This window comes from Malus sylvestris, chromosome 5 (assembly GCF_916048215.2).
Source record: "Malus sylvestris chromosome 5, drMalSylv7.2, whole genome shotgun sequence".
Lineage (NCBI taxonomy): Eukaryota > Viridiplantae > Streptophyta > Magnoliopsida > Rosales > Rosaceae > Malus > Malus sylvestris.
The window spans coordinates 46170678-46190958 of NC_062264.1; the positions used below are offsets into that span (position 1 = coordinate 46170678).

At 36.1% G+C, this 20281-nt stretch overlaps 1 protein-coding gene and 1 long non-coding RNA gene across 7 annotated transcripts; one reads left to right on the forward strand and one right to left on the reverse strand.

The window, feature by feature from the left end:
* Positions 1 to 485: 485 nt before the first annotated feature.
* LOC126623992 (uncharacterized) lies at positions 486 to 13100 on the forward strand. 6 transcript variants are annotated; one of them, XR_007623948.1, is made up of 7 exons: positions 486 to 962; positions 1921 to 2002; positions 3068 to 3282; positions 3449 to 3701; positions 4348 to 4477; positions 8451 to 10731; positions 11983 to 12127. It is a non-coding gene; the product is annotated as an uncharacterized LOC126623992 (long non-coding RNA). The 6 variants fall into 6 exon arrangements; XR_007623947.1 differs by having other exon boundaries at positions 487 to 962; positions 3140 to 3282; XR_007623951.1 differs by lacking the exon at positions 11983 to 12127 and adding an exon at positions 12964 to 13100 and having other exon boundaries at positions 494 to 962; positions 3140 to 3282; positions 8451 to 9615.
* On the reverse strand, positions 11576 to 16637 carry LOC126623941 (uncharacterized). Its single transcript, XM_050292916.1, has 6 exons — positions 15884 to 16637; positions 15618 to 15767; positions 15372 to 15521; positions 13965 to 14033; positions 12926 to 13776; positions 11576 to 12520 (listed from the first exon to the last, which is right to left on the reverse strand). Exons 1-6 carry the CDS (start codon positions 16599 to 16601, stop codon positions 11864 to 11866), a joined length of 2595 nt encoding a protein of 864 aa, XP_050148873.1. The 5' UTR covers positions 16602 to 16637; the 3' UTR covers positions 11576 to 11863.
* Between the last annotated feature and the right edge of the window lie 3644 nt (positions 16638 to 20281).

Consider the following 20281-nt stretch of genomic DNA (forward strand, 5'->3'; position numbering starts at 1 on the left):
GATTTTGAAAACTTTGAGTTTTAATGATAAGGACAAAATAAAAGGTAAAGTGAATAGTACCAGAATTGACTTTTTAGTGTAAAAATGTGGTTTTTCGTTAAAGTGAACAGTACCGGGAGCTTTTCGTTAAAGTTCCCTTATTTCATTGGCATAAGTAAACCACTTGGTAAAAAATTTTGAAATTTTGGCGCAAACAAGTTGAGAGACACACGAACATCCTCTTAACTAGAATCACTTCAAAATTCATGTGTTTGATCACTTTTTTCTCAAGAGTAAGTCGAATATTTTACATTGAAAATACAATTCAAAGAATCAAAATCTCACAAAATAACCAATAAATAAATTACTTTAGTCTAAAGTAAGGTTTTCAATTGGCACACTAAGGTTTTCAATTGGCACAATTCAAATGAACAGTGACATGGGGTGGATTTTGCGTTATTTACAAAAATGCCACCCTTCAGCCTTCAGCCGCGCACGTGTCGACCATAGTAGAAAGGGTGGGGGGATGGAAATGCACTTCGTCTTCCGTTTGCTTCCTGAAACCCGAAGCTCCGATTGCATCCTTAACAGAGTTTCTCTCTACAACTCCTCTCCCACGGGCCTAAACCTCAACTATGGAGGGAAGCTCGCTTCTCTTCTTCTCCCCATTCCGCCAAAAGCCCCCCTTCATTTTCATTTTCGTCTCTTCTCTCAAGGCTCACCATCTGAAGCGCCCAAAACGGGCACATTCCCAATCATCCTCTTACTCTCAGCCCTCACTGCGTCATCACCCTCGCTCCTCACCCCTCCATGTCCCGTCCCGGAATCCGGCTCAATCTCAACCCCTTTACTCGGTTTAGGGCAACCCAGAACCGGGTCGATCTCGATTTTCAGAGAGGACCCGCCGCCCCGCCTCACATCAACACCCCTGTCTGAGAGTGCAATTCAGGCTTCGGCTTCAGCAGATCATGATTCTCGGCTTTGTAAGATCTCGATTGATCTCCCTTTTGCTTTAATTCGTACTAATTTGTGCCATCGTTTCTTGAATTTAGGGTTTCCATTATGTTTGCAGCCTTGCTGCTTTCTATATGCTATTCATAATTCATTTAATTTTTCTGGGTGTGGTTATTTTTTAGTCATTTTTGTGACTTTTGTTTTCTTGTAATTTCTTCTTGAAATGATTTGGAATATAATGTTTGTGCAAGGTTTATTATTTTGAAATTCAGTTTAATGTTTATGGACTGTTTGGTTGCTGAGAAATGGTAGGAATTGAAAAGAAACTAGATTATAAATTTAAACTATATTTTCCAGTTTTTGGGTCTATTATAATGGATATCAAATAAATGAACAACCCCTTAGGCTTGCTGGTTTCGTTTTTTTTTTTTTTCCCCCTGATTGATTTTGTTTTCTTTTTTATGATTTGTTTGCGCACGTTGATATAGCTCAATAGAATATCAGTAGTGTCCATGAATGAGATGCAATACTAAGATTTTTGTCAGATTATAAGAGTATAAGCAGTTTAGAACAAACACTCTTTTGTGAGAAGAGAGGTATTGTAGTTTAAGTGATATTTTCATAAAAATTTATTGATTATCAGATGACATAGTTAACAACTTCTGTGATTTTAAAACACATGAAGGTGAAATTTACATTTGAAAAATTGAAATGAGATGTTAGTTTTACCTGACTGATTTGTTTGTCTTGGTTGGTCTGAGTTTCAAATTTTCAGTTGGATTGTTTGTTTTGGTTTCATTTGCTTCGCATGATATGAACTTCGAAAGATTCAAATTCAAATTTATGTATAAATTGATAAATGTGGGTGTCGACACCCAATTATTGTAAGCTTTCAGCTACTTAAAAGGCTAAAGCATCTTTCTTTTTTACTATCTGATTGCATATTTTCACCAAATTTACAGTTTCTTCTCTCTCTATATCTCTCAGCTAGATCGATGACAAGAGGAAGTACAAAGGGATGCATTTGGTTCCACTTTTGAGGTTCCTTCCACGAGCAAAAACTGGACTGGTGAGCACAAAAAATTGATTTTTTCTTCTTAATTTGATATAAAGTTTGGAATTTGAATTGTGGGTTGGATTTAGTCGTTCAGATTGAAACGATATGATTATTTTAGCAATGTTGAGAATTGAGAACTCAGAACCCATTTTTAATCTTTTTGCTAATTGTTTTAATGCATATGAGATAGGGTTTCTGCTTTCGAGGGTCCGTTTTTGATCTTTAGAGACTGCTCGATTTGGTAGTGTCAAATAGTATATGGATTTCCATGTTCATTGTGTCAGCATGTTGTTGCAGTAGTTTAATTGGATGCGATACAAGTTGAGGTGTTCACATGAAACCAGACACAAGGAGGTGTCCTCGGTTTCTCGGGATAAAGTCATAGTTTGATTATGCTATAAATGATGAATCTTTGTACTTTAAAATTTTGATTTAGGAGATTCGACCAGGGTCACACTCAATTCCTATTGAAGGCCAAAATGATGTTGGTGATTGTGAAAAAGGGATTGTTTCCGAAAAGCAAAGTAATGGATTAACATATAAGATATGTTGGCTGATAATAGCTTACTGTAGGATTCAGAGAAATTTTGTACCCAGAAAAGCTAGTGTTTCCTGTGAGTTTTACGGCTTTCTCAATATAGGTGTTTCAATTTCTTTTCTGTGATTTTGGATTTGCTGATGGGTTTTCTATTCAAATTTCTTTTTTGCGATTTTGGGGGTTTTGTTTGTACCCTCAGATCCTGCATTTGGGTGTTTAATTGGGCTGCATATGGATGTTTAATTCAGTTTTGTTTTCGGTTTTAGGGGACCCTAGATTTTCGTTTTTTTTGGGGCTTTTGTAACTCAAGGTGAGCAATTTCATCTTTTCTCTTTGGGGCTATTGTGGAACCAAATTTTTAATTTTTATGATTGTGAAAGTTGAATATGACACTTTGTTTAGTTTCCATTTAGTACATTAATGCATAACTCTGTTTTTCTCTCCTTCTTAAATTCATATATGGAAATAGGAAGTTTAAGAATCTTTGTTCTTGCTAATAGATTTAATAATAGTGACGATTGAATGATCTTTGTTTCCAGGAAACTGTGGTAGCTGGTGATTCAGGAAATAGTTTGATTTTTCAAAGCTGACACATGTTTTATGAATATCAGGCTTTGGGATACAGTACTGTTCTAGGCTGTCGTCCAGATTCCCAAGTACATGTTTCCACGACGGTTTCAAAGAGGTCCTTGAGACGATTAGATGCTGTACTGAGCAGCCACCATCCTAATAATTAATAAGATTAGGCATTGAGGTTTTTCCTTAACTTATTTTTCTCTTGGAATATGAAGCCATATGATTTTCCTGCATGTTGGTGCATGTAAATAACACAATGTTTCATAATCTTTTATATAGAGTTTTATAAATATGATAAAAGTGGATATAATTTTGACAATAACCTAACATGGCTATTTCTGAAGGTAAGAGCGAGCGTCGTTCTCTTGGTCACTAGATGCCTCGAGAATTTATAGTCACTCACCAAACTTGGGATTTGAGTAATCATGACTAAATTGATTTCGTGTTACCATGTGTTGTGCTGGTGAGAGGACTTTGGGATGGGAGGGAGGACTAGAGAGAGACATTTGGATTTGAGAAAGGCAATTGGTATTGAAAATTGAGATACCATACAGTGTATACCATGGCATGGTCGGTTCCAGCTTTTGCTCTTCCTTGGTATGCATTATTTCTCCCTCTCTCTTAAATTTTTTTTTTCGTTTAATTTATTTCTACAATTTGTGTGTGAAAATTCTTGAAGTTGTTGGTTTTCTTGTGTTGGATTTCTCTTCAATTTTGATTTCCTGTTTAGAACAATGATCATTTCGTTTCCTTTTTTCTTTTTTCTTTGTTGGGGTTTTCAATTGCCATGTTTTAATTTAATTTAATTTATCTGTGATTTGGTTCCTATAAAAATAGAACCATTTCCTGTATTTTCTGGATAATTCTTTTATCCCCTTTCTTCTGTGTTTAATTTGCTTAGGAAAATTTGTTTTGGAACCGAAAGTGTATGTCTCTTAATGTGATTAAATTCTGTTAACAAGGATTTTGGTCTCTAGAGTTTTCAGTGGAATTCTTATGGTGATAATTTTCGGCCGATGTCTTTGTTTTTGTACTTCTCCCAATTGTATGTAAATTCAACGAATTGTGAAATTTTTGGTTTAGTGTATTCAATGAATTGGCCAAACGGATTGATAATTAACAATAGTAATAGTTGATTTCACTTTGGAAAACTGTTGCTTGCCAAAGAGAGGTCACAATGTGCTATTTTGTATGAACTATATATGAATAGTGATAGATTGTAAGGTGATTGAGGTTTGTGCAGGTAATTACTATAAACACAAATGGATGGTGCACTCAAATTGCTAAAACTTAAATAAAAAATAACAGACCCAGATACCAATTCGCTTTAATCCCCAAACACCTCGATCCGTTCCAGCTTTTTCTCTTCCTTGGTATGAATTATTCCTCCCTCTCTCTCTCTCTCTCTCTCTCTCTCTCTCTCTCTCTCTCTCTTTTTGTTTAATTATTTTTGGGATGTTGGAACCTGAATTCCAAAATTATTGTGATGTTGGAACCCAAATTTGGGATGCATGTAAATTGAAAGTCTTATATATTTGGATGATTTTATATGCATGATTGGGGCAAAGCTGGAAAGACCTATTGAGGTAGATAATGTCACCACTGTCCTCAAGCTAAAAGCTTGGTCTCTTTTCCATAAATTAATCTCATTTCTTTGCCTTATAAAGCGTTGAGTCATGTTTATGACAAATTGCTTTCATTTTTCTTAGAAAATTCATCTTTGTCGTTATAGCCCCTACTTATTGGCTTCACTAGATATGAAGGTGGGAGCACAATAATACTCGGATGGTATCGCAGGAAGATGAATCTCCACTATGTAAGCCTTAATTTACACTTGGTGCGATGGCAAGTGCCTTTGCCCATGAGCGGTAGGTCTCGGGTTCGAGACTTGGGAGCAGCCTCTCCATAAATGGGGGTAAGGCTAGCCGACATTCACCTCTCCCAGACCCTGCGTAAAGCGGGAGCCTTGTGCACTGGGTACGACGATTGTTTACCAAAATGATTGTGGAAAACATGATATGATAGATACTGCACTGAGAAAAGATGATATATATGTGGTTGATGTCATTTTATAAACATCAAGCAGTTTGATTTTGTGAAATTAGTGTCATTTCAGGTCGAGGATGATATGATCATTGAATCTGTTGTCAAGACATACTATATTAAGGATCTTGCAATCATGAATTTGGTTGAAATGACTATTAGTACTGATTGAAGTGTTTAATCCTTTTGATTGCGGAATGTTTAATATTTAAAACTATTTAGTAATTATCCTTAAGATATAAAGTGAATAATGAAGGCAAGCGAATTGAGGTGTTTCTAACTTGTATCAGTTAAAGCTCTAAAAAAATTAGTGTTTGTTTTCGACAATTTTTGATATTTTCTATTATTTTATGCCGTACATGAAGTGTAATGTGGTATGCATGCTAGGTAGAATTTAAAAGTAAATTAGGACCTCTTGAGATTGCAGGTGTTAACTTAGTTCTTAGATTGTTTGTGTATCAAGGTTATAGGTGTAATCATTCTCAATTAAATTCTTTAAATCCTACTGTTTTGAATTCATTCTTTTGTTTGCTTCATTATATGATATGGGAGGGCATAACTTTTTGTTTTGTTTTTTATTTTTTTGTCTTTAAAACTTCTTTAAGGTTTTCCAGACACCTTACTTTTGAACGTGCAAGTCATCATGAAAAAAAATCAAGAATGTAAGCTCAACGAGGTTTTATTTTTTGGAAGTCCATCACATCGTTTTCCTGCTAAAGTCAATTATTTGTGTCTCAAAGGGAAAAATACCTAGAGGCATATGAGTCTTTTTCTAATTTTTTGCTCTTATTATGATTTCCACTATGTAACAATTGTATCTTTCTCCTAAATTACATATGAATTATCAACTTGAAGGGAAATTATATTGCATAAGAACATAGTCTATTGTGTTTAGTATTGTTTTGTGATGCATATTTATACAGTAAAAAACCTCGGGATTAAAAACCTAATTTATAAGTTGTGAATTTTCTCAAGAAAAAAAAATATTATAATCATAGTGAGTGGAAGAATTTATTTATGACTTGAGAAGCTAATTGTTTTTGCTTGAAGAATCTAATTAACATTTGTGATCATTTCTATCATTTGTTTTAACTTAAGTAAACTGTCTGATTGCTTAGAATTGTCTAAATTATTCATTGGCCTCATATGAAAATTCACAGCTTTAAATGTGGGAGCATGGTATTTAGTAATACATTGCCACCGCTTTAGGTGTTAACAATAAAGAGTGCAAAAGCGCTGCAGCATGAAATTCTGATGTATGTTAACACCATTATCTTTAAATATGGTTTTTTAACGGATTCTACTCTTAATTTTCCGCTGCTCTTTTTTTGCAGAAGTTTCTCTTCTTACATAAATGCCTTATGAATTTCAGTTTTTATCATCTGATTATCTTTTGCAGAGGTTGTATTAATTTTGTTTTTAACTGGAAATTTGCGGGTTTCTTCACTGTTGTTACATTTTATTCATGCACGTTGGGACTAGATTTGGCTATATAATTGTGGCATCCTTTGACTATGCATAGCTATGATAATGGTGGAATGTGTAATTGCTATCTCTTAAGTTGGTATAATGTTAATGGTTTGAAGATGCTTAGCAGACTATCAATAAAATTGCTATCAATGAAATTGGGAAAGAAACTTGGGGAGATAATGTTAATAGTTTGCAGATGCTTAGGAGACTCTGAAACTGCTTAAATTTTATATATTGAGTTGCATAAAGTCCACTAAAGCTGAATTATATGTTCCATGCTTTTCGTTGGTAGTAATATCTTTGCAATGGATTTAAAGTGAGGATTTAGAAAATCTAATAATAAAGCTGAATTATATGTTCCATGCTTTTTGTTTTCATTTTGGGTTAAAAGGCTGGAGCTTTGGATTGGGATTTTCCTTTGTTAAACTATAATTTTGTGCTTAGGAGATTATATGAAACTGCTTAATTTTTTTTAAACAGGAACATTTTTTTTTCACTGTAATCTGTTTTGTTAAAGGTAATGATAAAGATTTATCAATTTTGTTTGTTTGGGGGGTTTATGATCAGAACCCTGATGAGACCTTCAGTGTGAAAGGCTTTTGGTTTCATAAGTGACAACAAAATTGAATACCAAATGAATAAAAATCTGGCCATAAATGCACCACTTCTTTACTCCATATTTATGCACATATCTCCCAATATATATGCACTGATGAGACCTTAAGGAGGTTACGATATGTTTCCCAATTATTAAACAAACCGAGATAACTTAACAAGTTAAGTCCGATATCAGGCTCAATTGTAGGTTGCCTTTAATTATTATATCTTTATAAGAAACATTAGCGATGTGCACTAAGTAAACTAAGGTCATCTATATTTTCCCTATGTCTTCGATCTCTTCACAGTGTGTGTTATTTGTGTCTGATTGGTTTTTCCCCTATATTTCCCTATGTTTTCTATCTCTTTATATGTGCACTAATTAATTTGATCAGTGTCTGTATTATTTGTGTCTAATTGGTGTTGGGTATTTTCCAATTTGGGCTCTTTATTTACTTAGTGTGCAATCCAATGTCTTATCTGGCGAGAGAACATAATGTTTGACAATTGGATGTCTGATATCTGATCCAATCTGGTTCTGTAGATATGTTGAATAAGTAAAGACTGTTTGCTGATTTAGTTGCATATCGAGTATCTAGAGATTGTCTGTAAGTAAAACAATGTTTCGTAATCTTTTGTATATAAGTACTATTGTCGATCCAAAGCCACAAGAAATATCATTCAAAAGGGACTCAAGAAAAGAGAGATTGTCTCTGGAACTGAATATGAATGGTTTCTTATAGCATGCATATCCGTATATGGCAATTATTCATTGGTTCTTAGATGCTAGACCGTCTTTTTAGTTACTTTCTATGGAAATTATTCATTGCACTACTCCAATTCTCAAGGACCTGCATCAGGTCCTCTCCCTGATCCTCCTAATGATTACTACGACACATATTACTCAAATGAATCAAGCAAGATCCATAAGGTTGTAGTTGATTATGTTTCTTTTCGGTTTACTAACAAACACTCATTCAGTTACTCCCTAAATTTTAATGGCAATGGTGATAACCTTCATATGTACAGAAATTGCTTACCCTATTATCAATGTTGTCAGTCATTAACCTCCGACAAAAATATTCTTTTTTCATAAGCGTTTGTTTTATATTACATACAAGGTTGAATGATATTTAATATCTAGGGAAAGTTTCATCTGCCTGATATTTTGTTTCTTTCCCTTGAAGTTCATACATTAATAACCCTTTTTTTGGTCTTTTCTTTGATGGTATATAGTTCTCAAATGCTGGCTGACTATTGTTACATCTTCTCCGTGACGGTTGTACAATTGCTGGTGGAATGTTTCTGCTGGTGCTGCTCGTCCAAACCCACAAAGATCTTTAAAATATGGTGAAATCACTGTCACAGATATCTATGTTATCCTCGATAGACCTGCAGAACTTATAAATGGGAAGTGGCGCACTACCCTCAATGGTATTTCATATATACCACCTTCAATGCCCCTTAAGCTTGCCCAACAGTTCAACATTTCGGGGGTTTACAATTTTGATTTCCCAAATAAACTGATGAACAGACCTGCCAAAGTAGACACATCTCTGATTAATGGTACTTTCAAAGGTTTCATGGAATCACCTTTCAGAACAATGACACCACTGATCAGAATTACCATTTGGATGGCTATGCATTTTTCGTTGTCGGGTGACCTTTTTAGTTTTGAAATCATTATCTTCAAGTTGTAGAAAGATGGCTTTTCATTCTTTCTTAATATAAGCTTTCATTACAGCTTCAGTTTCACATCATTTGTCATTGGATTTGCTAATATAAGTTTTTAGTGGATAATCTTACTGGTGAATTGTTAAAAGGTAGGAAGAGAGTAGGCGGCCTGCGATTTTATAAACTAAAGTTCAGATGCATTTTCTGTGGTATGGGGTGTCCGAGAGAAAGGGTTTCAGGGATTAGGTTTGGGTGGGATTTCAAGGATTAGGTTCGGGGTTTTGTTTGTGCGATTTGTAGAGAGATGGGGGTGTCCGAGATAGGATTTAGGAGATTTGTTTTAGGAATTGCAGAGAGAGATAGGGAGTGTCTGAGAGAAGTGTGGGAGGATTTAGGCGGGATTTGGTTTAGGGTTTGTTTTCTGCGATTTGCAGAGACAGAGAGATGGGACAACGGTGAGAGAGAGATGGGAGGATTTTATGCGAGGGTTAAAGGGAACGGGTAAGGGAGGTATGGGTATGGGTTGTTGTGTACTCAACATTCTCCCTTTATTTATTTATTTTTTAAATATTTGCTTTAGCTTTATTTGAGAGATCATTGTTGTGTACTATAGTTGATGGAATTGATCTGTCTGGTTCTGTGCAGGTTCTCATTTGTAGATTGATTGATAGGCCCTTGTGTCCAAGTATGTTCAGCTTCCACCATGAAACTCAAGATACTCTCTTGGGTACGTTCCATATGAATTTCAACTGCATATATATATAGGTGGCTTTAGATTTGTTAGTTCAATAAATTGTAAGCCTTCATTTTAAAATTATCACTTAGTCTAAAAGGAGTGAGAAATGAAGTTGGTCCTATAGTATGTGTCGTAGTGTCATAAAATCATGTCGCAATAGTTATACTGCGTAAATATTATATTTATGAAACAATGCTGGATTTGTTGGATTTCTTTTCTTTTCTTTTCTTATGCAAACAGACAATATTTTCTTAGATTACAACTTTTGTGAATAGGAACTTTTAAGTTCATCCATTTGATTGTACATTGGCTGTTGATGTCAGCTGAATTGAATGCAAGTGAAAATCAAACTGCTTTGCTTGGTTCACCCATCTCTTGGTTATTTCAATTCTTTAGAGATGCCTATATTGATTTGTGATTTTGTTAGATGTACTCTGGTGAAATGTGTGTTATCTGCATTGGTGCATTTTAGATGGTGACTCCGTTCGTACCGCCTTTGTAGTGCATCTTTTTGTGAAATTATTTTCCATTCTGCCATGCCGCCTCTGAGATAGTGATAGAGAGAGAGGGAAATGGGCAGGGAGGAGTAGGGATCGCTCGATGAGGGTTTCAGGGATGGGTGGTCATGTCGATAGACATAGAGATAGAGATAGAGAGACAGGGAGAGGGAGATGGAGAAAGGGAGATGGAGAGAGGGAGACAGAGTGAGAGAGGGAGATGGAGTGGGGATCTCATCGCCATTGCTGCAGATCCTCGATTTCATGAGTGGGAGAGGGGGAACAGTCAGAGAAAAGCATGGGGGCCGTAGGGATTTGAGGGAGGGGTAGGGATCGTGGCTGGAGGTCTGGGTTTGTCCATTTGGGTCGTTTCCAACAGCACCACCGTGCTCAAACACTCTCTCTCGCAGTGGAACTCTCTCCTCCCCTTACTCAATCCTCTGCTTCTCTAATTCATGGTTGGTTGATTTATAAAAAACCTTCGAGGATAAACATGGGGTGGGATCTGGGTTTCCTCTGCATTGCTTAAATTTTGCATTTTTTTCTGGATTTCAATTAAGAAACTCTGCTACAAGCGAGGCCACTACCAGATGCAAATATCTTCATACATGTCAGTTCCCTTTCTCACCCTCTTCATGTTTTGTCCAATATTATGTTTTTGATTTGATTTCATGTGTTTTCTTTCATTCTTTGATATAGGTAATTTGTTATGTTTTCATGATCTGGGTCTTTTTTCAATTTGCATTTTGGTTGTCCAAGATTTCTAAGCTTTTGTATAAAAATATAAGAACAAAATTGCACATCGAGGAGTTTATGATGAACTTTTTTGAGTGTCGGTAACACTTCGCTTTAGGAATATGTAAAACTACTGATCATTGTTTGATAATTCCTTACATTTGAGTAATGAACGACTTGGATCACTGTCACCTTTCGATTTTGTCTTATGGTTTTATCATCGTACGTTGTTGGTTGACAATGTGTTTTATTCATCCTATTACGCTTGAAATAGTTGGTTCCCGCAGCAACGCCTGAGCGTATTTGCTAGTTAATACTAAGATTAGGGTAGAATATATAGGATAATATTGACTCATCAGGTAGCTCTAGGTATTGAACACCCCACAGAAAAAGGAAGCTTTAATTTCCACTGCACTAACAAATGAATTATAATATCTCTTACTTTTTCTTATTTATACGTAACTATAGGATATATAAAAATTCGGGGGCCTCTCCAAAGTGGGGGCCCTAGGCGGGCGCCTACATAGACTACCCTCAAGGTTGGCCCTGCTGAATTATCATGAAGGAGGATGTGAGTGTTGGTGTAGAAGGGAAGCAGATTAGTCTAACCAAGTTGATTACACTTAAATATGATTTATTTTTTATTTCTTAAGTTTATGACAAAGTAATATTATTACTTTAATTTACACAAAGAGGAGAGGATAGGATTTGAACCCGAGTTGAAGAAAAAATTAAATCCACCACTTGCTTAAGGATGACATATAAACACAAATGATGATTACAGATCATAAAAGCATGCAAGAGACATAATCTTTAAAATACAATTTCTGACAAGCCTTTATTTTCACTTACTGCCCATACTTGTAAATGAAGAGACAATAACATTGTGAAAATAGGGGAGAAAATATGAAAAAATCCGAAATATTCAAATGATAACAACAAATAAATACTTATGTTGCAAGATTATGAATCTGCACCATATCTTGTACTATGATGAAAAGTTGATGTTATTCATGCTTCTTATTCTTGCACCATAGTGATCTCCTAAGGCTAAGAAAGTAGAGTACGGGTTTGAAAAACCAGGCATTAACTTCATGAAACATGACTCGAAAGGATTGGTACATAGGAAACTGAAGCAGGCCGAATAGAGGGACTGGGAAAAAGGCAATAGGGTAAAGTAAAGACTTGGTCCATTTCTTCTCGACGCGAATCAACAACAAAATGGTGGCAGCAAAGGCGAGCATAGTTGTTGCCATGGAGATGAAGAGAAAGATGAATCCTGCCATGACCTTGTTAGGAATGCTGCTAACGAAAAGTGGATACTCGAGAGGGGAGGAGAGGACCGAGAGAAAGAATGCCACAGAAGATAATGAGCTGGCGATGGCCACAACATCCATGCTAGTGAAGAGCATAAAGAGAGGATCGTTCTGGAAAAGAGGAAGGCCATTTTGGTCATTAGTACCCCCAGGAATGGTGTAGGCAGCTGCAAAGACTACAGTAGCCACTAGCACCGCCACCGTTGAGCATGACTGAGCCGTTTCTTTTACCCATTTTTGTGCTTCCTCCAGAAGTTGGTCATGCCAATCGTTGAACAGCTCCTCCGCTGTCTTATCCTTCTTGTTGTGGTGAATGATGTAATGAGGCGGTACGATCTCTTTTACACGCTGACACAAACACACGTACACACATTAATAATGTCCACATATATAAAGATTTTGTAACAGAAGTATTTGTCTGACAACAGAAGTCTTTTACCAAGTGAACAAACTTAATTAGTAACATAAGTATTTGCCTGACAGTATAAGTGTCTTAAATGATAGATTGACTTAATTGGTTAAAAAAGGTCGTACCCAGTGCACAAGGCTCCCGCTTTACGCAGGGTCTGGGAGATGTGAATGTCGGCTAGCCTTACCCCAATTTATGGAGAGGCTGCTCCCAAGTCTCGAACCCGAGACCTACCACTAATGGGCGAAGGCACTTGCCATCGCACCAAGTGCGACCTCTTAGATTGACTTAATTGGTTATATAAATATTTTTGTAACAACATAAGTCTAGCAAGAAAACATTACCTGGAACCAGCGTAGCTCATCTTGTAATTGCATGGCAGGGCCTATTAATTTGTTAGACAATGATACAGAGTAGTAGCTCCTATCTGCAGCCTGGTGCAATATGGTGTTTCCATTGCTGTCTATCCTCTTACTCAGCTTCGACATCACAGTTAGGTTGCTTTTGATGAGATCAAAGATCTTTTCCTGACGGTTCTTAATGGCCAGGTGCAAAATGTTGTGTTCCTTTTCGTTAACATGCTCGACTGCTTGAGGATGCTGCTCAAGTATCTCCTTCACAATGTGTACATTTCCTGTGACAGATGCTATAAGCAATGGGGTAGACGTGTAAACTTCCTTCCTCGCCTCCTTTTTCAATTTGGTTGCTTCCTTTTGTTTATCACCTCCATCAGCATTTGCTAGCACAAGCAACCAAGCCACTCCCTCTTCGTTAACATACTTGACTGCTTGAGGATGCTGCTCTAGTATCTCCTGCACAATGGGTACATTTCCTGTGATATTTTTCAATTTGTTTGCTTCCTTTTGTTCATCACCTCCATCACTATCAATTATCTTGTCAAGCAATGGGGTAGACTTGTAAACTTCCTTCCTCGCCTCCTTTTTCAATTTGGTTGCGTCCTTTTGTTTATCACCTCCATCACTATCAATTGTCTTGTTCGATTGGGTTCCTTTTTCGCCTCCGTCATCACCATCTTTAAATGGCCCCAGAGAAATGGTCCTCTTGTTTTCTTGATTGTCAGTAATCAACCAAGTATGGTCCGAGTTGACGAGCAATTTGATGAGTTTCGTTAGTGATTTTTTATTTTTCTTGTCCTTCCATATTCTGTAGATTATGCCGTCGTGGACTTCTGATTCTATTCATCACATGATCAAACATATGTATGCATTAACTAACATGTTATAGAGAGATGTTATCTGCACTCTTCATCTTCTCATGTAAAATCATAAGAAATGAGTAAATAATGTTTATTTTTTAGAGTTCCAACAACAAGAGTTTGCCTTCATGAAAACAGTTTGAGGCAAAGGCAGAAAGTAAACAAACCTTTAGCAAGGGAGTCCCATAATGAATAATAAGCCTTCATAACAACTGCCAAACATTTTATGCGTGCGACTTCGTTAGGAACATTGAAAAAAGGAAAAATTAGTATCCGGTCCTTAGTTACTAATGTTCTCTGATTGAATCTAACATTAATACAATAATGAATTTACATATAAGTTACATAATTTTTAAAATAAAAATTAATAATTGATTTAGGATTTTAATACTCACACCTTTATTAAACTCCTAACTAATTTTCAATTCAAATCATTTCCAAAATAAAAAAAAATTAGAATAAGTTTGTACACTTTAATTTTTTATAAAAATTTTTCCAATTTTTTAATCTTATATGTACCCATTCATGTAATTTTATAATTTTTTTTAATCTTAAAATGTATCCATTATTAAATATATCAATTTGTTATAGTAAAATGTACCCTTTTTTTTTCTAATATAAAATCTATTCAATTTTTTTTCTAATCAATTTTTAAACTTATATGGGTACATTCTTTTTCTTGATTTGAGAATGTATCCATGTCAAGTTTAATCAAAGAAATTTACTAATGTTATGAAGTCTAATATCTATTATTTTTTGTGTGGTTTTGAAGAAAGTACTCATGTTTATATACATATTTATACACACACACACAAAATATATTGGAGAGTATAATTTATATTTTGATCCACAAATTATGGATTTTTTATTATTTAAAATCTCATTAATACAAACAACTATAGATTCAATTTTTAATTAAAAAAATATAATAACCTACATAGAACTATATTATCACATTAATTTCAGAGATTTCGATCAAAATTTGAAAACCAATAAGATTTTAGTCAAAAAATATTGATAGTTATAGACCAAATTCAAAATGTCGTTTGAAAAAACCCAATTGAAGAAACGCTTTATCTAGGTGGACTTGGATTGTCCGCCCTCTTAGTTATGGTGCCCTTCCATGCCCTCCTATTTTGTGCGGTCACGGTTAAACCACGTCAATATTTTATATTAATTTTTTAATAAGATAATAAGACAAAAAATAATAAAAATATAAAATATTGACGTGGCTTAACCGTGACCGCACAAAATAGGAGGGCATGGAAGGGCACCACAACTAGGAGGGCAGACAATCCAAGTCCTATCTAGGTAGCCGTTTAAGTTTAATTATTTGATCAATTAATTAGATGACAAATTTGATGGAAGAGGATCCACTCCTGAGCTCAGGATGGAGATCCTCCTGACCGGATTATCCGGGCCGTTCAAATTTAATCCAACGGTTCCAAACAGGAGGCTCTTCTAAAAGTTATAATAATTATAACCGTTGGATTAAATTTGAACAGCCCGTATGACCCGATCAGGAGGATCCCCATTTTGAGATCAGGAGTGGATCCTCTTCCAAATTTGATTACCTGCAAGTTTCTTCCGAAAGATGGATTGACGGGGATGGTTGGTATCCGTGCCGCTCTCCACGTCATCCTGATGATGGGTGCTATCCATGGATTGACGGAGATGGGTGCTATCCATGCCGCTCTCCACGTCATCTTCTCTAACACGAAGGCCTGGATATATAACAACAATTAAGTATGAGATTAATGCTTCAAAAGGAAACGCTCACGCACAAACATACACGTGTACACTAGAGTAATGATACGTACAATGATAAATGAGCATCTTCCATTGGCTTTGTTGACAATGTGGCTCAGAGGCAGTTGGCATTTGGGCTAACAATTGAAGGCTTGTCAATCCATTTTCGTCTTTCATTTGTCCTAGAAAAGGGTAGAACTTTAGCAACCAATGAGCAGTCTCTGCATTGTGGAAGACAATAGAACAAAAGTTATTAGTCTGCAACTCTGCATAAATATATATATATATATATAAAGTGTTGTTAATCAGTGTATGCATTTTTAAGGGAGAGAGAGACCAAAATGTTGGCCGACGACAGCCATACGAAGAACGGACATTCCGTCAGGCCTAATGAGCTGCGGCCAACAGTCTTGCCGATACATTTCCCAAGACATTCCCTGATACTTCTCCTTGCATTTCAGCATCAGTGTTTCCAAGTAAAATTTGACCAAGTCAGTGTGACCGAGAGTAGCCGCTCTGTAGAGCGGAGTTTCTCCTAAATGGTTCCGAGTCCATAGCAGCTCCAGTGCATCATTATTCTCTTCATCAGTACGAACCACAGGATCGTTGAACTTCTTCACCAAGAACTTAGCTGCTTCCACACTGCCGGACACACTCACCTGGTGAAGAGCATTGTTTCCGTCTATATTCGGAGCCCTCAAACTCTTGGCCATGGTGGTTGAATCGCTGCATAAATCAATCAAATTTTGGAGGACTCCTTTGCATTGTGATTTGCTGCAAGAAGAACCCGCAAGGTGAAGTACATTGTCCCCGTCCAGGTTCATTGGCCGGTCCAATTTAGCCCCTTTCTTCTTCTCGTAGTAGTGCACCACGCCTGTCCAGTTACCCTTTTTGGCATCTTGATAGGGTATTTTCAACTCTTCAATTTCTTCAATTCCATCAATTTTTTTAATTTTGTTAGTTTCTTCAATTTCTTCAATTTTTTTCTTTTTTTTAATTTCTTCAAATGGACTGTTCACATCGTTGTAAACAGTGTGCGTTCTCCGGGATGCCATCTGAATACTAGCTAGCTTGTCGAGTTTAACGTGGCGGTTTTCGGTTCGATTTATAGTCTAGCTGCTGCTGCTGCTTCTACTGTTACGCTTTGCTTAATAAATTAAAAAAGTCTGTTTAAAATAATAAAAGCTTAAAATGATCGAATATTTACGGTTACCATTTTATAGCTGGATGTGCTTTATCTGTACAAGCATCTACCTTTGCTTAGTTTATTAGGATTTGGATCCTCTCCTGAGCTTATGGAGAGGATCCTCCTGACCAACACATGTGGACCGTTGGATGAAAATCTAACGGCTACAAACAAAGAGGTTCCTTTAAAGTTATAATAATTATAACCGTTGGATTTTCATCCAACGACCTAAGTGTGTTGGTCAGGAGGATCCTCTCCTTAAGCTCAGGAGAGGATCCAAATCCAGTTTATTAGTTTCCTACTGTATATTTTGTTCACCAAGTGTGCAACACAGACCTCGATTGTCTGCCATCCCTCCATTCCATACCCTTTCCATCCTCTCCTATTTATATGGTCACGGTTAAGTCACGTCAATATTTTACATTTCCATTACTTTTTTTCTTATATTTCTATAAAAAAGATCAATATAAAATGTTGATGTGGCTTAACTGTGACCATAAAAATAAGAAAGGAAGTAAAGGGTATGAGATGAGAAAGACAGACAATCCACGTGCAACACATGTCTATATATGTATATTATCAGGTATTTTAAGAGAAGGGATTCCTAATTTTTTTTTTTACTAGATGTGCTTTATCGGTACAAGCATTTACCCTTGCTTAGTTTATTAGTTTCCTATTATAGATTCCGTGCACCAAGTGTGCAACACATGTTTATATAGGTATATTATCAAGCATTTCAAGGAAGGGATCCTATTTTTTTGGTTGGATGTGCTTTATCCGCACAAGCATCTACCTTTGCTTAGTTTATTAGTTTCCTATTGTAGTTTCTGTTCACCAAGTGTGCAGTACATGTCTATATATTTATATTATAAGGCATTTCAAGGAAGGGATCCCTATTTTTTGGTTGGAACTTGGATGTGCTTTATCCGTACAAGCATCCACCTTTGCTGAGTTTATTAGTTTCCTATTGTAGATTCTGTTTACCAAGCGTGCAACACATGTATGTGTGTGTCTATTGTAGATTTTGTTCACCAATCGTGCGACACATGTGTGTGTGTATTAGGCCTTTAAAAGAATTGATTTCCACTTTTTTCAAATAAAGGGATTAGTTGTAGACTCATTTCCACATAGAACTTCAACGATTTGAATTGTTTATTTTGCAAGTCTTGATTCATAGATCATCTATGTAAAAATTCAATTCATCGAAAAACCACTATCTCAGTTAATTGTCACGATGAAATTTCAATATATCTTAGAACATAGTGTTTGTCAATTTCTTTAAACTCAATTAGATGCCTCGAATATTTCCGATTTTGCCAATATTTGGCAAAGATGATCTATGAGGTGCAACTTAAAAAATAGATAGTTCAAATCATTGAAGTTCAATGTGGCGTGGACCCCACAACTAATCCAATGTTAAAAAAAGAAATGAGAATCCCTTCCCTTAAAGAATGTATGTGTGTATATGTATGTATGTATATATGTTTATATATTATTTTTTTCTAATTCAAGAGAAGTTTTAATCCAATCGAAACGACAGAATATGAGATTCGAACGTGAGTGTAGACTAGTCAACTTTGCTAATTCTAGGTCTATTATTTTTACTGTATTAATTTTCAACAATTGCAGCACATTATTTATCTAAGTCTTGTAGTACTACACTTATTATCTACTTGTATCATTATTTGTACCGTCTATATGAAGGTAACGTGTAAGATCCCACATCGCCTAGGGGAGTGATCCTTATATGTATATTCTCATCCCTACCTAGCACGAGGCCTTTTGGGAGCTCACTGACTTCGGGTTCCGTCGGAATTCCGAAGTTAAGCGAGAAGGTGGCCAGAGCACTCCGATGATGGGTGACCCACTGGGAAGTTGCTCGTGAGTTCCCAGAAACAAAACTGTGAGGGCGTGGTCGGGGCTCAAAACGAACAATATCGTGCTATGGTAGTGGAGCGGGTCCGAGAATTGATCCGCCCCGGGCCGGGATGTGACATAACGCCCCTAAGAACAGGATTTTCGTTATTTCTCAAGAAATATTCCGTTTTTGTAGAAAATTACATTTCATGTCCTTTGAAAGGGTGTCGGCTGGAGAATGTCTGCAACAGATTAAGCAGTGTCTTTGCTGTATCGTTTAAAATAATAAAGCTTAAAATGATCGAACATTAAGGTTACCATCTTCTAGTGGATCTGCTTTATCCGTACTAACATCTACCTTTGCTTTTGTTTCTTTCTTTTTTTTTGGACAAAGAATGTTGGATAAAAAGCATAAAGGATCGAAGAGTTAAGGTTACTAACTTATTGTTTCTTAGCTATATGTGCTTTATCCATAGCATCGACCTTTGCTTAGTTTATTAGTATCCAATTGTATACTCTTTTCACCAAGTGTGCAACACATGTGTCGCTATAAGAGCACTTCCAGTGTGGGAAGGCCCTCCAAAGCAACTGCCTATTAAATCCCTTCCAATGAATAGTAACTACCTTAAATGAATAGTAATTACCTTTTGCATCTCCATTCATAAACTGAATAGCCATGACAATATGCAATAAAATATTAGTATGTTTTATTTTATAAAATAATAAAAAATAATTTTATTTGTAATTTCGGATAAGATTTTTAATCGGTCTCGTTGCGCCACGTGTCATTAAATAAGAAACTACAACCCAAAGTATTTGAGAAAGTATAAAATTGTGGTGTAAGGTGGAAGATAATGATAAGAAATTTATAGAAAAATTAAATCTTTTTTTTTTTTTTAAATTTTTTTTCAGATTTTTTATTAATTTTTTACATTTTTTATTAATTTTATAACGTGGCTAATGTCATCTTTGCATCAGCGCCTTCAGGCGCTCGGGTCGTTCATTCGCGCCTCCCTTCTCACGCGGGCCTCCCCCAAGCCCAATCGCCCACATGGGTTAGAGCAAGGGAGGGAGGCAATTGGATTGAAATGGTCCTTGGTCCCCCGGGCAATGGGTGTGGAGCCAAAAATAATCGAGAAAAATATAAAGGCGACACGTGGATTCTAGGGTGAAAATGACAAAATTACCCTTGAGAAATACCGGAACTCCTATGACACACCCCGACCGACATCAAGGCATGCTAGCTGTCACATGAGAGTGACGTAGCCATGTGCACAGCGCGGAAGCAATAATGATAGGAAATATACGAATAATTAAAAAAACCAAATTACTAGAGTGCACTACTAAACAGGAAGTGATAGGAGTTAGTTACAAAAGTAAACACTCATAATCAAAGCATAAAAAGTCTAGGTGCAGTCCAGTAGGACAAGTACTAGTTATACAGTACCAGGAATGTCCTACTATTACTTAAATAGGTCAGAACTGCCGACGTCCTCAAGCCACCCACAACAAGCTTACTTAAAACCTAGAGGGGCGCAAAACAGAAAAAGTGAGTGGGCAAAAATAAATGTTTTACAAAATCATTTCATTTATCAACATATCTAACCCCTCGATGTAAAACATGTATAATTTTCTCATAATCAAGATATAAGCATATACATAAATATATATGAAATCATATCAATTCAATTC